The following is a 20984-nucleotide window of genomic DNA, read 5'->3' on the forward strand; positions in this document are numbered from 1 at the left end:
TCTCTAGGAGGGCGCTGTAATTGGTGATAATTCTTTGAACTGTCCATTTATCTTTAGTGCCCTCTTCTGCACCTGTTACAGCTCACAAGACAGACAGACACAGAAAGGGCAGAGGAGTGTGGCCCAGGCCCATCCACATACCACACGGTGCAAGTACTTGTGGTCGTAGGCGCTGATGGGCTTGCCGTCCAGCAGCACGCGGCCTCCCTCCAGGGGGTAGAAGTTCTCTAGGATGTTGACGCAGGAGCTCTTCCCACTGCCCGAGGGCCCCACCAGGGCCGTCACCTTGCCGGGGCACAGGCTGAAGGAGACATTCTGCAAAGAACACACAGGCACAGTGTGGGGTCATTGGCTCAGGTCCCAGGACTGGATGCCCTGGCCTTCAACACAGGTGGGTGCCCTTCCCAGCCCACCCCATGTGCCTCTGCCTCGCTTGGACACTGCTGGCCCCTAAACGTTCTCCTTTCTAGGACACTAGGACTTGGAAGCACCTTTAGATTTGCTGTTTCCTCTGTCTGGAATGTTCTCTCTGCCGGGAGCCCTCTGATGAGGTCTCACCTCAAATGTCACCTCCTCCGAGAACCCCTTCTTGACTGTTATCACCATTCCCATGGACCATCCCTACCACAGCACCCTGATCTATTTTCTTTCTAGCACTTATTATCTGGAATCATTCTGTTAAGTATCTGTCTTCCCCAACTGGAGCCCAAAACTCCTGGAGGGCAAGGATCTTGCCTGACATATTCCCAGCTGCACTGCCACAGCCTGGGGTATAGGAGGTGCATGAGAAATGGGGTGACGGAAAGGCTGATTCTGGCAGGCCTCAAGCCGTGCCCTCACCTGCAGGACCTGGGTGTGGGGCCGAGTGCGGTAGGTGAAGGTCACGTTCTCAAAGTCCACCCGGCCCTCCAGGTGGTCGGGGGCCAAGCTGCCATCGTGCACCATGGTTGGCTGCCGGTCGATGAACTCGAACACCTTCTCAGCAGCCCCCACTCCCTGCATCAGGCCACTGTAGACGGAGCCCACGGACTGGGGAGAGGAGACACGCATTCCTGTCCCACTGACACCCGACTCCTAGCACCCACCCCTGCTAGTAGAGAGATGAGGCGGGTACAGAGAAAGCAAAGAGTTCTGGTGGGGAGGTGCAGGAGGCCAGTGACCACTCACTGTTGCATTAGATAACGACAGTTAGGGGAGGTGAGGACAGCAGCGTCACCAGCACTCTCCCAGCCATCCAGCCGAGTAGGTGCTATCATCCCGACAGGAGCAGATGGAAGCACAGGAACCGGCAGGGGTGTGGCACAGCGGGAATCCAGCCTTGGTCTCTCAATTGTCATAACACAGCTTTTTTTTTTTTTGAGATGGAGTCTCACTCTGTCGCCCAGGCTGGAGTGCACTGGTGCAATCTTGGCTCACTGCACCCTCCACCTCCCAAGTCAAGTGATTCTCCTGCCTCAGCCTCCAGAGTAGCTGGGACTACAGGTGCTCGCCACCACACCCAGCTAGTATTTGTATTTTTAGTAGAGACAGGGTTTCACCATGTTGGCCAGGCTGGTCTCAAACTCCTGACCTTAAGTGATCCTCCCACCTCACCCTCCCAAAGTGCTGGGATTACAGGCATGAGCCACCAGACCTGGCTTGATTTCAATTTTCAAAATGGGTCTTAATGTGTACTATAAATATATTCTCCTTGGGTAAAAATACATAGAATATGAATGTAAATCACAATAACGGCCCATTTTCTTTTCTTTTTTTTTTTTTTTTTAGGCGGAGTCTCCCTCTGTCGCCCAGGCTGGAGTGCAGTGGCCGGATCTCAGCTCACTGCAAGCTCCGCCTCCCAGGTTTACGCCGTTCTCCTGCCTCAGCCTCCCGAGTAGCTGGGACTACAGGCGCCCGCCACCTCGCCCGGCTAGATTTTTGTATTTTTTAGTAGAGACGGGGTTTCACTGTGTTAGCCAGGATGGTCTTGATCTCCTGACCTTGTGATCCGCCCATCTCGGCCTCCCAAAGTGCTGGGATTACAGGCTTGAGCCACCGCGCCCGGCCACGGCCCATTTTCTTGAGCATTCTGCTTTTATGTATTTATGTTTTTGAGAGGAGGGTCTCACTCTGTTGCCCAGGCTGGAGTGCAGTGGTGCGATCTTGCTCACTGCAACTTCTGCCTCCTGAGTTCAAGCGATTCTCCAACCTCAGCCTCCCGAATAGCTGGGACCACAGGCATGAGCCACCACCACGCCCAGTTAATTTTTTGTATTTTCAGCAGAAATGGGGTTGCGCCATGTTGCCCAGGCTGCTCTCAAACTTCTGAGCTCAAGGAATCCGCCTGCCTCAGCCTCCCAAGTGCTGGGATTACAGGTGTGGGCCACTGTACCCGGCCAAGCATGCTCTGTATGTTAGGAGGCAGGTTCTAACATTATCTCTCTTTTTACTGATGAGGAAACTCAGGCACAGAGGGCTCAAGTAACTTGGCCCAGGTCACACAGCCTAGAAGTGGCAGGGCCAGGATTTGAATCCAGGCCCGTCTGTCTCCTGAGGCTCTTAGGTGCTGAATGTCCTCACTGGTGATATGGGGGTGATATCAGCACCTGTGTCCTGTTGCTGTGAAGACAACAGCTGGTAGTAAACACTCAAAACCCCAGAGCTGGTCGGGCACGGGGCCTGTAATCCCAGCACTTTGGGAGGCCGAGGCAGGAGGATCATTTGAGGTCAGAAGTTCGAGATCAGCCTGGCCAACATGGTGAAAACCCCTCTCTACTAAGAGTACAAAAATTAGCTGGGCATGGTGGTGTGTGCCTGTAGTCCCAGCTACTGGGGAGGGTGAGGCAGGAGAACAGCTTGAAACCGGAGGCAGAGGTTGCAGTGAGCTGAGATTGTACCACTATACTCCAGCCTGGGGGACAGAGCAAGACTCTGTCTCAAAAAAAAAAAATTAGCTAGGTGTGGTGGCATGTTGGGTGTGGTGGCGGGTGCCTATAACCCCAGCTACTCAAGTGGCTAAGGTGGGAAGATCACTTGAGTCCAGTCTCGAACTCCTGACCTCAAGTGATCCACCTGCCTCCGCCTCCCAAAGTTCTGGGATTCTAGGCCTGAGCCACCACGCCCTGCCTAGTATTATTCTTGACATGATCGTGCTGTCTCCCCTACTTACCTTAGGGAGAAATACCACATTGCTCAGAGCCCCCAGAGCCCCACCACCCCGTTAAGATCCTTCTTCCCCACACCCCTCCCTTCTCTCTGGATCCCTGGAAGTACTGGCCCCTCACCTCCATACAATCTCCCAGGACAAACTCGTAGATGATGAAGGCGATGAGGTTGCCGCTGGTCATCTGGCCCGAGATGACAAGGTGGCCCCCGTAGTAGAGGATGCTGACCTGGACCACCAGCAGTGTGAGCTGGGGCAGAGGGAGAGGGGATATGGGTCGGGGGGACTTTAGATCCCCCACTATCCCCCATTCCCTGCCCCATCCCAGGCTGCAGGGGGAGGTGAGGGCAGACTCAGCCACAAACTGAAATGCCAGCCATTGGCAGGGGTGCCTTCCAAGGCTTGTCACTCAGGCCCGCCCCTGCCCCGAGCATTTCCCTACAGAGGCCTCCAGCTGGAGCAGGCTGTGGGTTTGGCCACAGAACAAGGCTTTCTTTGTGAGCCCCTGGCACACACATGCCACCCCCAGGCTCCTCAGCTTGGCCACACGGGAGCTATTCATCCTCCTCATGGGGAAGAGCATGACTCGGAGAGGGCAAGTGCCCTGGCTAAGGTCACACAGCGAACTCTGTGTTTCCTCCCCCAGCGGGGTTCCGTGAAGAAGGGGCTGTGTTGGGGGCGCCCGTGCCTTCCTTCTGTGCCTGGGGGGCATCTGGGAAGGGAGTGGAGGCTGAGTACCCATGGCAGCCCACACCTAATCAGGGACTCCATCTGTCCTCCTCATGCCCAGCCAGAACTAGGCTGCTGTCTGGACCACCGTGCCTTGGTGGAAGCTGCAAAGGCACCCCCTGCCGGCAGACAGATTGCTAAGAGGCTCGGCCGGCTGAGCTGGCCCCAGTCCCTCCTCTCCTCCTTGGCTGGTACTTTCAGGAGGTGGCAGCCCAGGAGGACCCAGATATCCTCTGTCCCCTGGCTCCCCTGTAGACCACCGACTCCCTCCTCCCTCTCACTCCAAACCCTCCTCATTCCTCCCCAGCTATGCCCTGACCTGCCCACCTCCCATGTGTGGCCAGTGGGGCAGTGACATGATCCAAGTGCTCCCCATCCTCCAAGGAGGGGCTGTGACTCACTCCCGGGAGTGTGCCAGACACTGTCAGGAGTGTGTGTGGCTGTGACATGAGACCTGCCCGAAAGTGGCCTAGGGACCTGCTGACTCCCCACCTCAGCAAGGATGTTTCCCCAGCTGGGAAAAGAAAGTTCCCACCCTGCCACCCCACGCCAGGTGAGGGGGAGAGAGGGGTGGCCTTGCATCCTGGAAAGATTCTCAGCCAGGCACAGTGGCTCATGCCTGTAATCCCAGCACTTTGGGAGGCTGACACGGGTGGATAACCTGAGCTCAGGAGTTCGAGACCAGCCTGGCCAACACAGTGAAACCCTGTCTGTACCAAAAATACAAAAATTGGCCAGGCATGGTGGCGGGTGCCTGTGGTCCCAGCTATGCAAGAGGCTGAGGCAGGAGAATCGCTTGAACCCAGGAGGCAGAGGTTGCAGTGAGCTGAGATGGCGCCACTGCATTCCAGCCTGGGTGACAGAGCGAGGCTCTGTCAAGAAAGAAAGAAAGAAAGAAAGAAAAGAAAGAAGAGAGAGAGACAGAAAGAAAAAGAAAAAGAAAGAAAGAAAAAGAAAGAGAAAAGAAAGAAAGAAAGAAAGAAAGAAAAGAAAGAAAGAAAGAAAGAAAGAAAGAAAGAAAGAAAGAAAGAAAGAAAGAAAGAAAGAAAGAAAAGAAAGAAAGAAAGAAAGATTTCTACCAGCTTGACACCAACACGCAGGGCTGAAGTCCTAGATCGAGGGCTTCCCCCATCTTTGCATCCCTTCCCTCCACAGCCAGAGCTGCCTGGCCAGGGGCACATACCCCGCTGCCCCAGACGTAGTACATGTAGGCGGCCGCCTCCTTCCTGTTCAGCTTGTACACCTGCTGCAGCTTCCGCAGGTACACCTCTGCCTCCTCCTCCTCGTTGGCGAAGCTCCGGACAGTCTTCATGGCGCTGATGGTCTCCTCGGCCGTGTTGCTCGCTCTGGCCAGGGCATTCTGGACCTCTTTGGAGAGCCTCTATGGACAGGAGGGGGACAAGAAGAAGACCCCAAAATAGCCTCACTATGTACTGGAGCCCCCAGGCCTCTCTGGTTTTTTCCACCCTTCGCTGGCACCAGCTATATGCAAGAGGTTCCTGGGACAAAAAGACAAAATCTAGTCCTTTCTCCCTCATCTCTTTCTGGCTCAATTGGACACACTCAGATAGTCAACTCCAGAGAGGCTTTTGGGGCGATGGTTTCAGTTCCTGAAGGATGGGGGGTGCTGATCATTAAGTCATCCCCAGTATTCAAAAGAGGTTATTCATGACCGGACAGTTTTTGGTAATCCTTTCAGAAAAGGGGCCTCAACACCTGACTCTGTGCTGGAAGAGCAGGGGATGCCTTGGACGGTTGTTCAGGTTGTACACTATACAAGAAACACAAACTATTAAAGGGGCACCATTTACATCATCAACATAAATTATGTTAGAGCCTGAGGGTTGACAAAGAGATTCCAGAACTCCCAGCCAAGTTCTAGATGGTGGCAGGGGCCATGGGTTGTGAAATCTGCCCACACCATGTGCATGTCACCACACGCAGAGCTGAAAAGTGGTCCCAAGTGTGCGGCCATCAGGCTGCTGTTCACCAGAGTCCTGGAAGAGGCCCCTGGGTGGAGTTGTTCACACTTTGCAGGAGTCACTATGCTGATTCTCAAGCCAGCCAGGAAGGCTGCCCTAGAGGCCAGGACAGGAGCATGCACTGGCATGTCCCATGGCCATGTGTTACACCCTGGCCACAGGAAGCATGCAGGGTGCCTGAGTCATGTCTGGCCACGGGCAGTGTGTGTGGCTTGTGGAGATGACTCACTGACTATACACAACACATTCAGGCATGGGGTGGAAAACCCACACAGAGCCTTCCTGAGGCCTCCCTTAGCTGAGCTCAAAGGCGGGGCCTGCAGTGCACACAGAGGTGGGGGCTGAGGGGGAGCTCCAGGGTTTCCTGCTCTGTACCAGGGGCTGGTGGGAAGACTGGAAGCAAGGGGTGGGGAGCAGCATGCCGGAAACGGCTCAGACTCTAAAGAATAGATTTACTTTCTCATCTCAGTGAGGACAGCGGGGAGGTTCGTGACCTGGAACTTCAGGAAGAGGTCCCTCCTGTGTGGCTGGAGAAGGCTGTGGGGAGTGGCCTCACCGGGGGCTGGGTGGGAGACGGCTTCCTTTGCTACCCTGGTCTCAGGTCACCAACACCAAAGACTCCAATGGAGCTGCGACAGTTACTTACCCGGCACCACCTGGAGGCCATCATGCATCCGAGCCCCTGCTCAGAAGTACCCCGCGTGGGCCTAGGTGACTGTGAGGGGGTTGCCTGCACCTGTCACAGGGTCACAGCCCTGCCTGTCTGAACCCAGCCTGTCTGTCCCTTAGGGCTCGGGGGCACCCACCCATTTGGGAAGCTGAAGGAGGGTGAGGCCAAACCTGGCTCACGGGCCTAGCTCCGAAGCAGAAACAGTGCTGTGGGGTGGCCAGAGGGGACAGCAGCCTGCCCATGACGGCATCACGGCAGGCCCGCACCATCCCCACATACACGCCAGGCACGTTCCAACCCAGGGCCTTTCCACTGGCTGTGCCCTCTGCTCAGCACATACCTCCCAAGACGCCCGCCTCCTTCAGACCCTTCTCAGCAAGACTTATTTAACTTGTATTTATTCATTCGTTTTAGAGACAGGGTCCTGTTCTGTCACCCAGGCTAGAGTATAGTGGCACAATCATAGCTCACTACAGCCTCGACCTCCTGGGCTTAGGCAATCCTCCACCTCAGCCTCCCAGGTAGCTGGGACCACAGGCATGTGCCACCAAACCCAGCTAATTACAAAAAAAAAATTTTTTTGTAGAGATGGGGTCTTGCTATATTGCCCAATCTTGTCTCGAACTCCTAGGTTCAAGTGGTCCTCATGCCTGTGTCTCCCAAAGTTCTGGGATTACAGGCATGACCCACCGGGCCCAGCCAGCAAGTAAAATTTAAAATTGCAACTACCCCCAATGCTCCCAATCCCTCTGCTCCTCACTTCGTATTTCTCCTTAGCACTGACCATCTTTTACTGTATTGTGGATTCTTATTCTTTGTGCTGTTGGTACCTAGTATCTGTCTCTGAATACAAGTTCCAGGAAGGCAAGGGCCTTGGCTGTTTCACTGATGTATCCCAGTGCCTGGGACATAGCAGATGCTCAATCATTATTTACTGAATGAGCAAACAAATGAATGAATGAATGCAAACACAGCCTCGAGACCAGTCCTTCACTAGCCCTTTGTGGCCCCCTGAGCCCCTAAGGGGCTATTTGGGGATGTTTGGGGGCTTCCAGGGTGCACAGCCCCCAGCAGGGTCGGGGCGGGCCTACCTTGTAGTACTTGCCGTAGATGTTGGACACCATCATGATGATGGGGAAGCCCATGAAGGTGACCAAGGAGAGCTGCCATGAGAGGCTGAACATGAAGACCACCACGCCCGTGACCTTGACCGTGTTCCGCAGAAAGACATTGATGTTCTGGGAGACCAGGTCGCTGACCATGGTGGTGTCCGAGGTCAGGCGGGAGATGAGGTCCCCTGGAACACAGGCGGCTCAGCTCCTGCCACAGCAACCCGGGCTTTGGGGGTGGCGGTGGGGGATGCTAAGGGGCCACTGAGACAGACACTGGGAAGCTGGGCCTCCCTACCTGTGGGCGGGGTTGGGAGGTGGGAGAGAAGAGCAGATACTCCTCGAGGGCTACTCTGAGCCAATCCCAGTAACCAGCATCTTGCTTAAGCTTCATGACATCCCGCTGTACAGCGGAGGAGGCTGGGGCTCAGAACAGGAAGGCCCCCGTAGTCACATGGCCTGTCTGTGACTGAGCCAGACTTCAAAGCCATGTCTCCTCCCTGTCACTGGCAGAGGGGGCAACTCCCCTTCCCTTCTAGAGAAATAGCCTGGCTGGTGGCAGGCAGAAACGCACAGACACTTCTTACCTAAGTTGGACGCTGTGCTAAGAGCTGTGTAAGGACCCCACGGGTGGCTACTATCCGTGTTCCCATTTTACAGACAAGAAAACAGAGGCTCAGAGAGGTGAAGTTTGCAAGTGGAGGCACCAGGGCTTGGACCCAGGCTGGTGTGTCTCAGCTTGGATCTTGGTGGATATTCTATCATCTTTCCTGTTGTGGTCCCTGGCCCTCACCCGCTGACCCCCATAGGAGCGGAATCTCTGCCGGTCACAGGGGTGACTAGTCCTGGCCCTGGTGGTTTCCACGGGGCAATGGAAAGCAAGGCCTTGGCCCCTGCAGGGACCTCGGGTGGCCTGGCCAGGGCCCCACAGGGGCCGCAGCCCACACCAAAACCTCAGTGAGCAAGCCAGCTCCCAGGACACAGGCCAAGCCCAGGGTGTTCCCAGCCCGAACTAACAGCAGGAGGCGAAGGCAGAGGGCCGAGACCACCCACACGCCCATTTCATTCCTCAGAGCCAGGCAAGCCCACTGGGGTGGGGCCCAGCCCCCAGGACACCTAGGGCACTGGGAGGACCAACCTGTGCGATTCTCATCAAAGAAGCTTGTCTCCTGGGACACCAGTGAGCGGAAGAGACAGTTTCGAAGGCGAATGTTCAGTCTGGCAAATATGAGGGTAAAAATGCCGCCCCGAATACCTGCGGCAAATGAGCTAATTGCAGATAAGAGATGTTATAGCACGACGTCCTTCCAGACCAATGACCACACCCGGCTGCCCCCTCCCGCTGCCGGCAGGCCTGGGAGCCCCACCGCAGCCCCGCTCCAGGGCTGGCACCTCTGTGGGGTCCCCCTCATTCCCAGTGGGAGCCCCCCCAGGGTGAGGGCAAAGGGGACAGTGGTGGGGCAAGAGACCCAAATGTGCCAGCCAGACCCTCTCCCTTCCAGAACAGCTCAGACAAAGCTGGTTCTGTCTGGGACTAGATTCCTGCTTGGAAAACAGCCAGGGAGGGTGAGCGGGGAACCCTGAGGACTGAAGCCCTTTTCAGGGACCACAGGGTGTGGTTCTAGGGTACTCTAAGTCAGTGTGGAAGCCAGTTCCCAGGATGACCAGCTGAGGGACAGGCCCACCAGGGGCATTTCCAGGGCCTCCCTGGCCCGTCTTCCTTAGGAATAGGCCCTCCCTTCCCTCCCTGGTGCAGGCGGGTGTGCGGGGCGGGGCGGGGCGTGGGGGCTGAGCCGGCTACCTGCCAATGGCCAGCAGGCACACGATGGTGACAGCCGTGCTGAACTGATCCATGCTTTTCTGGATGACGATGCCGTCAATGGCTCGGCCCGTGTAGTAGGGCAGGAAGGTCTCTCCTGGGGGAGGCAGGGCAGCCTCAGGGACATCTGCAGCCAGGGGAACCCGCACCCTTCCTCCTGAGGCTCCAGAAGTCCACACACCAACCCATCCGCCCGCTCCACCAGTGGGCTTTCCTCCCTCGGCAAACTCTTGCTGCCCATCGTGGGGCCTCAGAGAACAGGGGAGCACTGGGCCTTGCATCCACACAGCCTGCTGGTTCTTATTTGTAGTGGCTACCAGGCATCGAGCCAGGGCTCCCGTGGGATGCTTCATTCTCTTCTTTTTTGAGACAGGGTCTCGCTCTGTCCCCCAGGCTGGAATGCAGTGGTGCAATCATAGCTCACTGCAGCATCAAACTCCTGGGCTCACATGATCCTCCTGTCTCAGCCTCCTGGTAGGGAATACAGGCATGTGCCACCATGCCAGGCTAATTTAATTAATTAATTTATTTATTTTTGTAGAGATGGGGGTCTTACTATGTTGCCCAAGCTGGTCTCAACCTCCTGGGTCGAAGCAATCCTCCCACCTTGGCCTCCCAAAGTACTGGGATTATAGGTATGGGCCCCCACTCCTGACCTTTGTTTCATTCCCTTTGGAGCAGGCCCTAGGATCACCCCGCATTTTACAAATGAGAAAAGTTAATTTAATTTGTTTTTATTTTTATTTTTGTAAAATATTTTCTTTTTTTTTTTTTTTTTTTTTTAACTTTTTGAGACAGGGTTTCGCTCTTGTTGCCCAGGCTGGAGTGTAGCCTCAACCTCCTGGGCTCAGTGGATCCTCCCACCTCAGACTCCTAAGTAGCTGGGACTACAGGCACGCGCCACCAGGCCTAGCTAAATTTTTTGTCCTTTTTTGTGGAGACGAGGTTTCGCTAGGCTGCCCAGGCTGGTCTCTAACTCCTGGGCTCAAGCGATCCACCCACCTCAGCTTCCCAAAGTGCTGGGGTTACAGGCCTGAGTCACAGTACCCGGCTGAAAGTGAAGTTGAATCAGAAGACTCGCCCAGGCCACATGGCAATCAGTGGCTGATTGACACCAAAGTTGATTTCATTCTTCTCACTGGGTTCAGAATCCAAATTCTAGAACCTCACAAGATGTTGCTATTCTGGTTCCAGACAATGCCGGAAATTGCCACCCCACCCCTCCTGGTGGGGCACTTGACACCTTGCTGGGTGCTTTCCTACCCACTTGCCTTACTGTGTTTTCACAACAATCCTGGGGTGGAATGCGAGACTCAGAGAGGCTGAGAAATTTACTCCGGGTCACACAGCAAGGGGAAAGGGTGGGACTCAAACCTAAACTGGCTTCCAATCTGGGGGCTCTTTCTTTTCCCTTCCTGCTGTGGTCTGAATGCATCTCCCAGAATTTATACATTGAAACACAATCACAATGTGATGGTGAGTAAGTCACAAGGACAGAGCTCTCCAGGATGGGATGAGGGCCTTTTTCAAAGGACTTGTGAGCCTGGTTTGCCGTCTCTCGCCCTTCCACCTTCTGCAGTGTGAGGACACGGCAGTCTTCCCCTCCGGAGGACACAGCAAGGAGGGACCATCTTGGAAGCAGAGAGTGGCCTTCACAAAACCAAGCCTGCTGGCACCTTGATCTGGGACTTCCCAGCCTTCAGAACAGTGAGAAATCAGTTTCTCTTGTTTCTAAATGACCCAGTCTGTGGTATTTTGTTATAGCAGCAGAAACGAGACCCCCCCGGCAATAATCTGGAATGCCCACTCTCCTCTTATGGAAATAGTGGTGTCACCAGGCCAGGCCCTTGTTCATCCCAGGACCTGTTTCCACTGAAGTTCTTTCCATGAGCAGAGCCAGGTTTGGGGCTGGGTATACAGTAGGTGCTCAATAAAGGTTAGGGAATGAACCCCGGGCAGGTCTGGCTAGCACTGTCTGACCTGGCTCAGACATGTGGATAGTGAGACTTTCTGTGCAGTTCTGGTGCCCTCTGCTGGGACCACGAGGTGGCAGCCTAGAGGGCCTGTGTCCCCACAGTCCTTGGCCAGACGGGGTCTCCAGCCAAGGCTGCAGAGTTCTGCCCAGCCTGAATTTCTGCCTCAGTTTACCCACAGAAAAGAAGAGGGCAACGGTGAGCTGTGACAGCATTTTGGTTCCAGCAAGCACCAATGCTAATAATCGCCCTACTGGGTACCAGGGGCTGTGCATGCCGGCAAACTGTCCTGCCGTACCTGCACAAGAATTACGCGAAACTCTCCAATGTACCAGCAAACAGACCATTTCCAGAACCCGACCACTTTCACTGCCTCTACTGCCCCGACCCTGGTCCAAGTCATTCACCTCATTGGGACTATCTCAGTAGCCTGCTCTCAACTTTGCTCACATCAACCTGTTCACACAGCAGACGGCAGGATCCTGTTGGAACTAACTCAGATCTTGTTGTCCCTCGGCTCAAAACAGTCCAAAGCCCCCTTCTCATCCAGTGAGATGGTAAAAGCCAAAGTCTTTACAATACCCCAAAGGACCTGCATGACTGAGCTGCTAGCAGAGACCTTTGTCTTCTCCCCGCTCCATCTCACTCCCTCTGCTCTAGCTAACTGGTGTCTCCTCTTGAACAACTGGACACCTTCCTGCCTCAGGACCTTTGCATGGGCTGGTCCTTCTGCCTGGAGTGCTCTTACTAGAGACATCTTTTTTTTTTTCTGAGATGGAGTCTCAGTCTGTTACCCAGGCTGGAGTGCAGTGGCATGACCTCAGCTCACTGTAACCTCCACCTCCCAGGTTCAAGTGATTCTCATGCCTCAGCCTCCCAAGTAGTTGGGATTACAGGTGACTGCCACAACGCCCGGCTAAATTTTATATATGTGTGTGTGTGTGTATATATATATATATATATATTTTTTTTTTTTTTCTTTTTTTGAGACGGAGTCTCACTCTGTCGCCCAGGCTGGAGTGTATTGGCATAATTTTGGCTTGCTGGCACCTCTGCCACCCGGGTTCAAGTGACTCTCCTGCCTCAGCCTCCCAAGTAGCTGGGATTACAGATGCCTGCCACTGTGCCCGGCTAATTTTTGTATTTTTAGTAGAGACGGAGTTTCACCATGTTGGCCAGGCTGATCTTGAACTCCTGACTTTGTGATCTACCTACCTTGGCCTCTCAAAGTGCTGGGATTATAGGTGTGAGCCACTGCGCCCGGCCTAAATTTTATATTTTTATTAGAGACAGGGTTTCATCATGTTGCCCAGGCTGGTCTCGAACTCCTGACCTCAAGTGATCTGCCCGCCTCGGCCTCCCAAAATGCTGGGATTACAGGTGTGAGCCACCGCACCCAGCCGCTTACCCCAGATATCTGCTCCCCTACCTTCTTCAAGTGTCAAAGGCTACCCAGTAATCCTATAGGTTTGGTACAATTATTCCTTCCATTTGTGGAAATGTATTCTTTCCACAGAAGAGGAAATTGAGGCTCAGGGAGATTAAGTCACTTGCCCAAGTTTATACATTTGGTTTACCATGAAATCCATATTAAAGAATCTTAGGCTACAGAAGGTAGCTTACACCTGCAATCCCAGCACTTTGGGAGGCCGAGGTGGGAGGATCACTTAAGCTGGAGAGGTCAAGGCTGCACTGAGCTGTGATTGGTCCACCGTACTCCAGCCAGCCTGGGTGACAGAGGGAGGCCCTGCCTCAAAAAAAAAAAAAAAAAAAGAAAGAAAGAAAAAAAGGACTCCATTTGTTTTTGGGATGGAGGTTCACTTTTGTTGCCCAGGCTGGGGAGTAAATGGCGCGATCTCCGCTCACAGCAACCTCTGCCTCCAAAGTTCAAACACATCTCCTGCCTCAGCCTCCTGAGTAGCTGGGATTACAGGCATGCGCCACCACACCTGGCTAATTTTGCATTTTTAGTAGAGACAGGGTTTCACCACGTTGGCCAAGCTAATCTTGAACTCCTGACTTCAAGTGATCCGCCCACCTCAGCCTTCCAAAGTGTTAGGATTACAGGCGTGAGCCACCACACTTGGCCTCTAAAGAACCTTAATTTAATAAGAGATACTCAACCTTAAAACTAACATTTCCCAGTTGGTGGTTTTTTTATTTTTGTTTGTTTGTTTGAAGATTCTGAGGGTACAGAAAAGCTGGGCACTGCTGAATGCGTGTTGATTGAAAAATAATTATTAATTATCATAGTACCTAATTGTTTTTTTTTTGAGATGAGGTGTTGCTGTGTTGCCCAGGCTGGTCTCAAACTCCTGAGCCAAAGCAACCCTCCCTCCTTGGCCATCCAAGTAGTTGGGATCACAGGTGTGTGCCATTGTATCTGGCCCTGACACTGATTAAGTATTTACTTGTGCTAGGCACCAAGGCCTCCTCTCACTTCTTTCTCACAATACCCTAACAAAGCCCTCACTTCAGAATGGGCAAGTGAGCACTGGCTAGGTGAATAACTTGCCTAAAGTTATCAAAGAAGTTGGGGGGCTGAGCTGCGAGTCTGTGCCCTGACTCTTGATGCAATCCTGCAAGCAGGGAAAATGTGCTCAGCAGTATTTGAGGATGTCTGCATTCCTCGACCACACAGCAGCTGACAGCAGGGCCCCAGCAGGCAGGGTAAACAAGGTCATGGCACAGAGTGCTGTCTGCACAGGCATGACAGTCATTCATTTATTCATTCAGTGAGCCCGTCTCTGTGCCAGCTACTGGGATCCAGGGTGAGTCAGACCTGGCCCCTGCCCCTGAGGGGCTCAGGACCTCGGAGGGGAGGCAGGAGGGTGAATGCATAACAGGGTCTTGCTATGTTGGCCAGGCTGGTCTTGAACTCCTGGCCTCAAGTGATCCTCCTGCCTCAGACTCCCAAAGTACTGGGATTTTAGGCATGAGCCACTGTGCCCAGCATAAATGCATAGTTTTTTGTTTTTTTTTTTTGTTTTGTTTTTTTTTTGAGATGGAGTCTCACTTTGTTGCCCAGGCTGGAGTGCTGTGGCACAATCTTAGCTCACTGCAGCCTCCACCTCCTGGGTTCAAGAGATCCTCCTGCCTCAGCCTTCTGAGCAGCTGGGATTACAGGCGGCTGCCACCACACCCAGCTAATTTTTGTATTTTTAGTAGTGACAGGGTTTTGCCATATTGTCCAGGCTGGTCTCGAACTCCTAACCTTAGGTGATCTGCAGGCCTCGGCTCCCCAAAGTGCTGGGATTACAGACGTGAGCCACCGCGCCCGGCCTGAATGCATGATTTTTATGTCATAAAAGCTATAACTGAGGTGCAGACAAAGTTGCCACAGTCAGCAGAATCTAAGGTGGCTTCCTAAGGAGGGGACTTTTGGGCTTCCCAGCATGAGCAGGAGAAACTGTCTGGTTGAACAGGAAGGGGTCATCCCAGTCCCCACAGCTGCTAGCGTTTACTGGGAGCTGTCTACGTGCCAGGAGCTGTCTGAGGTATCTCACCCATGTGGATTCCCTGACCCTTCCAATCCCAGTAGGAGGGTACTACGATGCCCATGTCACAGAAGAGGAGGCTAAGACTTAGAGGGGTTAAATAACTTGCCTAACCTCACACAGCTGTTGAGGGGATGGGACTGAGAGGGCAGAGATGGATCATAGGAGAATAGGGCTGCAGAGTCAGGGCCAGCTCTGGGTTTACCTGTCCTCTTTCAGAACATTCTGGCATTGTTACTGCATTGTCACCTCTCCAGGCTCTGTCTCTGTCAATTAACATTTTTATTTTATTTTTTTTTTATTATTATTTTTTTGAGACGGAGTCTCACCTGTCACCCAGGCTGGAGTGCAGTTGTGTGATCTTGGCTCACTGCAACCTCTGCCTCCCAGGTTCAAGCGATTCTCCTGCCTCAGCCTCCCCAGTAGCTGGAATTACAGGCATATGCCAACACATCTGGCTAAGTTTTATATTTTTAGTAGAGATGGGGTTTCACCATGTCGCCAGGCTTGTCTCGAACTCCTGACCTCAAGTGATCCACCCACCTGGGCCTCCCAAAATGTTGGGATTACAGGTGTGAGCCACAATGCCCGGCCTAAAATTTTTAAAACTCATAATAGCTAACAACCCTGAGCACTTACCACGACAAGCCAAGCTCTGTACTTAGTCCTTCTATTTTTTTTGTTGTTGTTGTTGTTGTTGTTTTTTGTAGAGACAGGTTCTTGCTCTGTTGCCCAGGCTGGAGTGCAGTGGCGTCATCATGGCTCACTACAACCTCAAACTCCTGAGCTCAAGGGATCCTCCCACCTCAGCCTCCTGAGTAGCTGGGACTATAGGCAAGTACCACCATGCCCAGCTAATTAAAAAAAAAATTTTTTTAGAGTCAGGGTCCTGCTATGTTGCCCAGAGTGGTCTCAAACTCCTGGGCTCAAGTGATCCTGTAGCCTTGGCCTCCCAAAGTGCTGGGATTAGACATGAGCCACTGCACCCAGCTCTCCTGTTTTTTTCAGCATCTAAAACATCAGGAAATAAGGACTCTAACAATCCTCATTGCACAGAGGAAGGGAGGCTCAGAAAGGCTGGAGAACTTGCGCAGGGCCATGCAGCTGGGTAGGGAGCAGGACAGGGATTTGTGCCCAGGCCTCGTTGCCCCCAGAACCTGTGGAGCTCCAACCCTGCAGTGCCACCTTCCCACCTGTGTTGCTGAGTGGTGCCTTCAAACTGTTTGGACCAGACTCACAGGCACAAATACATTTCACATCACAAACCAGGCCACACTTGCACGTAGGCACACACAACTAAAATATTAATAACAGTGTCACAAATCAACGCTGCATCTTTCCACAAGCAACACACTCTGATGTTTGCTTTTTTTTTTTTTTGTGATCTGCCCGCCTTGACCTCCCAAAGTGCTAGGATTACAGGCATGAGCCACCACGCCTGCCCACTCCGATGTTTTCTAGTCTATTCTCTGATGATCCCAGCTCCAGGAATTTATTCTACAGATCCATCCACATTCATATGAAATGTGTATGAACAGAATTATTCACATGCAGGCCGGGCGCAGTGGCTCATGCCTGTAATCCTAGCATTTTGGGAGGCCAAGGCAGGTGGATCGCTTGAACTCAGGAGTTCGAGACCAGTCTGGCCAACACGGAGAAACCATGTCTCTACTAAAAATATAAAAATTAGCCAGTTGTGGTGGCAGGCGCCTGTAATCCCAGCTACTTGGGAGGCTGAGGCAAGAGAATCGCTTGAACCCGGGAAATGGAGGTTGTGGTGAGCCAAGATGGCACCACTGCGTTCCAGTCTGGGTGACAGAGTAAGACTCTGTCTAAAAAAAAAAAAATTATTCATGTTCAGAGGAAAAGGCTCAAAATAACCCGAGTCAAATGATGGGAGACCAACTAAATAATCCATGGTATATACAATGGAATATTATGCAGCCAAATAAAACAATGAGGTACTGGTTGGGAAAATTCCAGAACACATTGTTAAGTGAAAAGAGCAAAACATAAAACAATGTGGGTGAGAGGTGGGGGAGTGACGCATGCTCTTTTGATGTGCTTGTAGCTGCATAAGGAAAAGCTGGGAACATGCACAAGAACTGATTAAGAAAGAGTGTTTTCCTGGCCACCTGGGAGTTTCTGGATCCTTTTCCAGCAGTTAGCCCTAGGCAGGATGATCAGGGTAGAATTAGAAGTGAAACACAGTCAGGCATTGTGGCTTGTGCCTGTAATCCCAGTGCTTTGAGAGGCCAAGGTGGGAGGACCACTTGAGCCCAGGAATTCGAGATCAGCCTGGACAACATAGTGAGATCCTATCTCTACAAGTTTTTTTTTTTTAATTAGCTGGGTGTGGTGCACACGCCTGTAGTCCCAGCTATTCCGGAGACGGAGGTGGGGGTATTACTTGAGCCTGGGAGGTTGAAGCTGCCATAAGCTGTGATCATGCCACTGCACTACAGCCTGGGCAACAGAGTGAGACCCTGTCTAAAAAGAAAAAAAACAGGTAGGTGTGGAACTCATAGTTTCCTTTTTCTTCTCTTGTCTTTTACTTTTTCCTTTTATAAATTGAGATGGGGTCTTGTCATGTTGCCCAGGCTGGTCTTGAACTCCTGGGCTCAGGCAATCTTCCCACCTTGGCCTCCCAAAGTGCTGGGATTACAGGCGTGAGCCACCGTGCCTGGCCTATTTTTTCATTTTAAATTACATAAAATAGAAATGGGGCAGGCACTGTGGCTCACACCTATAATCCCAGCACTTTGGGAGGCCAAGGCCAGAGGATCACCTGAGGTCAGAAGTTCGAGATCAGCATGGCCAACATGGCAAAACCCCGTCTCTACTAAAAATACAAAAATTAGCTGGGCGTGGTGGCACGTGCCTGTAGTCCCAGCTACTCGGGAGGCTGAGGCAGGAGAATCACTTGAAGCTGGGAGGCAGAGGTTGCAGTGACCTGAGACTGTGCCACTGCACTCCAGCCTGGGCAACAGAGCAAGACTACGTTTCGAAAAAATAAATTAAATAAATAAATAAAATAAAATAAAATAAAATAGAAATGGGTTCTTGCTATGTTGCCCAGGCTGGTCTTGAACTCCTGGGCTCAAGTGATCTTCCCACCTCAGCCTCCCAAAGTGCTAGGATTATCAATATGAGCCACCATGCCTGGCCTGTTTTCCTTTTCGAATCAGTTTGATGTCTGAACCATGTAAGTAAAATCTTTAAAATCTAAGGCAGTCATATTCACCTAATTTGATTTTCTGGTGGCCACGTGTCCCCGAGGTCCTTACTTACCCAGAGCTGCCACGATGAGGAAGAAAGAGGCGGCCACGAGGAAGGCCACATCGGGCTTAGTGTAGGAGAGCAGCTTCTGCAGCGTGGCCCCAGACGCCTGCTCGGGCGGTGGCAGGCCACTCCCAGGGAAGCCCTCGGCCTCAGTGGCCGCCCCTGGCTCCAGGGCCTGGGTGCTTGGTCGCACAGTGGACAGCAGCCACCAGAGCAGGAAGGATGCGCCAAGTGAAATGTACGTCCACACGAACAGGGCCCAGAACCAGGGGTCCCGGATGGGCCTGCGCACCTCTGAGAAGAGCAGCAGCTTCACCATGGCGTAGATGCCCACGAAGAGGCACACGAGGGTGATGACCAGCCATGAGGCCCGCAGCCGCCGGGGCCCCAGCGCACTGTTCTTGGCCACACCAATGGTGGCCCCCAGCAGCAGGCAGCTGCGGTACAGGCAGGCTGCCCAGAGGTCCAGCACCGAGTCAAAGATGTTGAAGTGGCGGATGTCCTCCAGAAGGCTGCGGTCCAGGTGACTGAAGACATAGATGGCCGTGGTCACGCAGATGTCCACACTCATGAAGGCCAAAGTCACCACCACCGCCTTCCACAGCCGCATCCTGCTGGCTGAAGGTGGGCGGGTGCTGAGGGCCAGGTTGTAGCTCACGGGGGCAAGGCCATCATCGTCCACAGGGCGAGGCCAGGCCTGTAGGGACAACAGCAAACATCAGCACAAGGGGTTCGGGTTTGCCACTCGCTGGCTCTGTGACCTTGAGAAAGTCACTTGACATCTCTGAGCCTTCGTTTTCTCACCTGTAAAATGGCAATATCAACTTCCTGGGGTACTACGAAGATTCCACTCATTCAAGGGATACTTATTGAGTGCCCACTGTGGCCAGGCGCTGTTCTTTGTTTTTTTGTGTCATGAACAAAAGTAACAAAGATCCCTGCTCTCCTGGAGATGACATGCTCATGCAGGAGACAGATAATAAGGAAATGGGTCAGGCGAGGTGGCTCACGCCTGTAATCCCAGCACTTTGGGAGGCTGAGGTAGGTGGATCACCTGAGGTCAGGAGTTTAAGAACAGACTGGGATGTGTGTATTGTGAGGCCACGGTTGGAGGATCCCTTGAGGCTAGGAGTTGGAGAGCAGCCTGGGCAACAGGGTGAGACCCTGTCTTAAAAATAAATAAATAAATGAGTGTGGTAGCATGCTCCTGTAGTCCAAGCTACTTGGGAGGCCAAGACGGGGGGATCGCTTCAGCCTGGGAGTTTGAGGCTCTGGCTCCAGGGCCTGGGTACCTGGGCCTGGGTACCTGGCCGCATGGTGGACAGCAGCCACCAGAGCAGGAAGCTACAGTGAGCTATGATCATGCCACTGCACTCCAGCCTTGGTGACAGCAAGATCCTATCTCTAAAAAAAAAAAAAAAAAATTTTTTTTTTTTTTGAGACAGAGTTTCGCTCTTTTTGCCCAGGCTGGAGTGCAATGGCGTGATCTCGGCTCACTGCAGCTTCCACCTCCCAGGTTCAAGCGATTCTCCTGCCTCAGCCTCCCGAGTAGCTGGGATTACAGGTGGCCGCCATCACGCCTGGCTAATTTTGTATTTTTAGTAGAGATGGGGTTTCTTCACGTTGGTCAGGCTGGTCTTGAACTCCTGACCTCAGGTGATCCACCCGCCTTGGCCTCCCAAAGTGCTGGGATTACAGGCATGAGCCACCGCGCCTGGCCTAAAAATTTTTTTTAGTTAAAAAAAAAGAGATAAGGGTTATGGCAGAAAAAAGAGGGGGGTGAACAGGATAGGGGTGAGGGAAGAGAGAGATCAATTTTATTTTATTTATTTATTTTTTTTGAGACAGAGTCTTGCTCTGTCGCCCAGGCTGGAGTACAGTGGTGCGATCTACAGGTACCCCACCACCATGCCCAGCTAACTTTTGTATTTTTTTAGGGGTTTCACCATGTTAGCCAGGCTATTCTTAAACACCTGACCTCAAGTGATCCGCCTGCCTCGGTATCCCAAAGTGCTGGGAACACAGGTGTGAGCCACTGCGCCGGGCCAAAGATCAGTTTTAAATAGGGGGCCAGAGAAGACCTCGTTGGGTAGGTAACACTTGAGCAAGACTTGAAAGAGGTACGGAAGTCTGCCAAGTGGCTATCTGGGGAAAAGCACTTGGCACAGGTGAAACAGTGCCAGAGCCCCGAGGCAGGAGTAGCCCTTGGGAAGGCAGCAAGGCCCCATGAGGTCAGAGAGGGTGGGGAGCATCTGGAGCATTTTGCATCGATAATGAGAACGAAGCTGAGATAAGCAGAGTTTAATAAACAGCCTCTGTCTTTACTACCACTACTAATTTCTCTGAACCTGTTTCCTCATTCGCAAAATGTGAGTGTGAGGTTCAAGGTGTCAGTTCTGGGCAGAGTACCTGGTGCATAATTGCTGCTGATTGTAATCAACCATATACAGTGTGTGCTTAATAAATATCTGTCCACTTTTCTCCTCTCCACATCAGGCCGTCTATCTCTGCAACCCCAAATGAACTGTTTTGGTCTAAGAAAGAACTTCACAGCTGTGGCGTGGGGGGGGGGCTTGCAGGCCACACAGCAATCCAGAAACCTTGGCATCTGTTTGGAAGTTTCTAGAACCTTTTCCTCCTGCCCAGGTTGGCCCTCGTGCCCAGCCCTAGGCCCCTTTGGTTTTCTGAATCTTGATGTCTGCTTTATCCAAGGCATCTCCTGGCACTGGGTCCCTCAGGACTCTCCCAGAGCTGCAGGGACACCTGGGAAGTGGGCCTAGA

General features: G+C 52.7%; 1 protein-coding gene across 7 annotated transcripts in view; it reads right to left on the minus strand.

The window, feature by feature from the left end:
* The window catches only part of ABCB9 (ATP binding cassette subfamily B member 9), a 54799-nt gene that overhangs the window by 23345 nt on the left and 10470 nt on the right, over nucleotides 1-20984 (minus strand). For 6 of the 7 annotated variants that reach the window (XM_021923097.2, XM_021923095.2, XM_017946295.3 and 3 more), the window contains exons 4-11: nucleotides 18213-18900; nucleotides 9434-9548; nucleotides 8771-8901; nucleotides 7615-7820; nucleotides 5055-5252; nucleotides 3264-3392; nucleotides 841-1029; nucleotides 142-315 (exon numbers count right to left, since the gene is read on the minus strand). In XM_021923097.2, coding sequence (XP_021778789.1) covers nucleotides 142-315; nucleotides 841-1029; nucleotides 3264-3392; nucleotides 5055-5252; nucleotides 7615-7820; nucleotides 8771-8901; nucleotides 9434-9548; nucleotides 18213-18813 — 1743 coding nt within the window. In that variant the 5' untranslated portion in view covers nucleotides 18814-18900. The remainder of the gene's footprint in view (nucleotides 1-141; nucleotides 316-840; nucleotides 1030-3263; nucleotides 3393-5054; nucleotides 5253-7614; nucleotides 7821-8770; nucleotides 8902-9433; nucleotides 9549-18212; nucleotides 18901-20984) is intronic. The other variant, XM_017946296.3, reaches the window with a different exon arrangement.

The sequence above is a fragment of the Papio anubis genome, chromosome 9, assembly GCF_008728515.1.
Source record: "Papio anubis isolate 15944 chromosome 9, Panubis1.0, whole genome shotgun sequence".
Taxonomy (NCBI): Eukaryota; Metazoa; Chordata; class Mammalia; order Primates; family Cercopithecidae; genus Papio; species Papio anubis.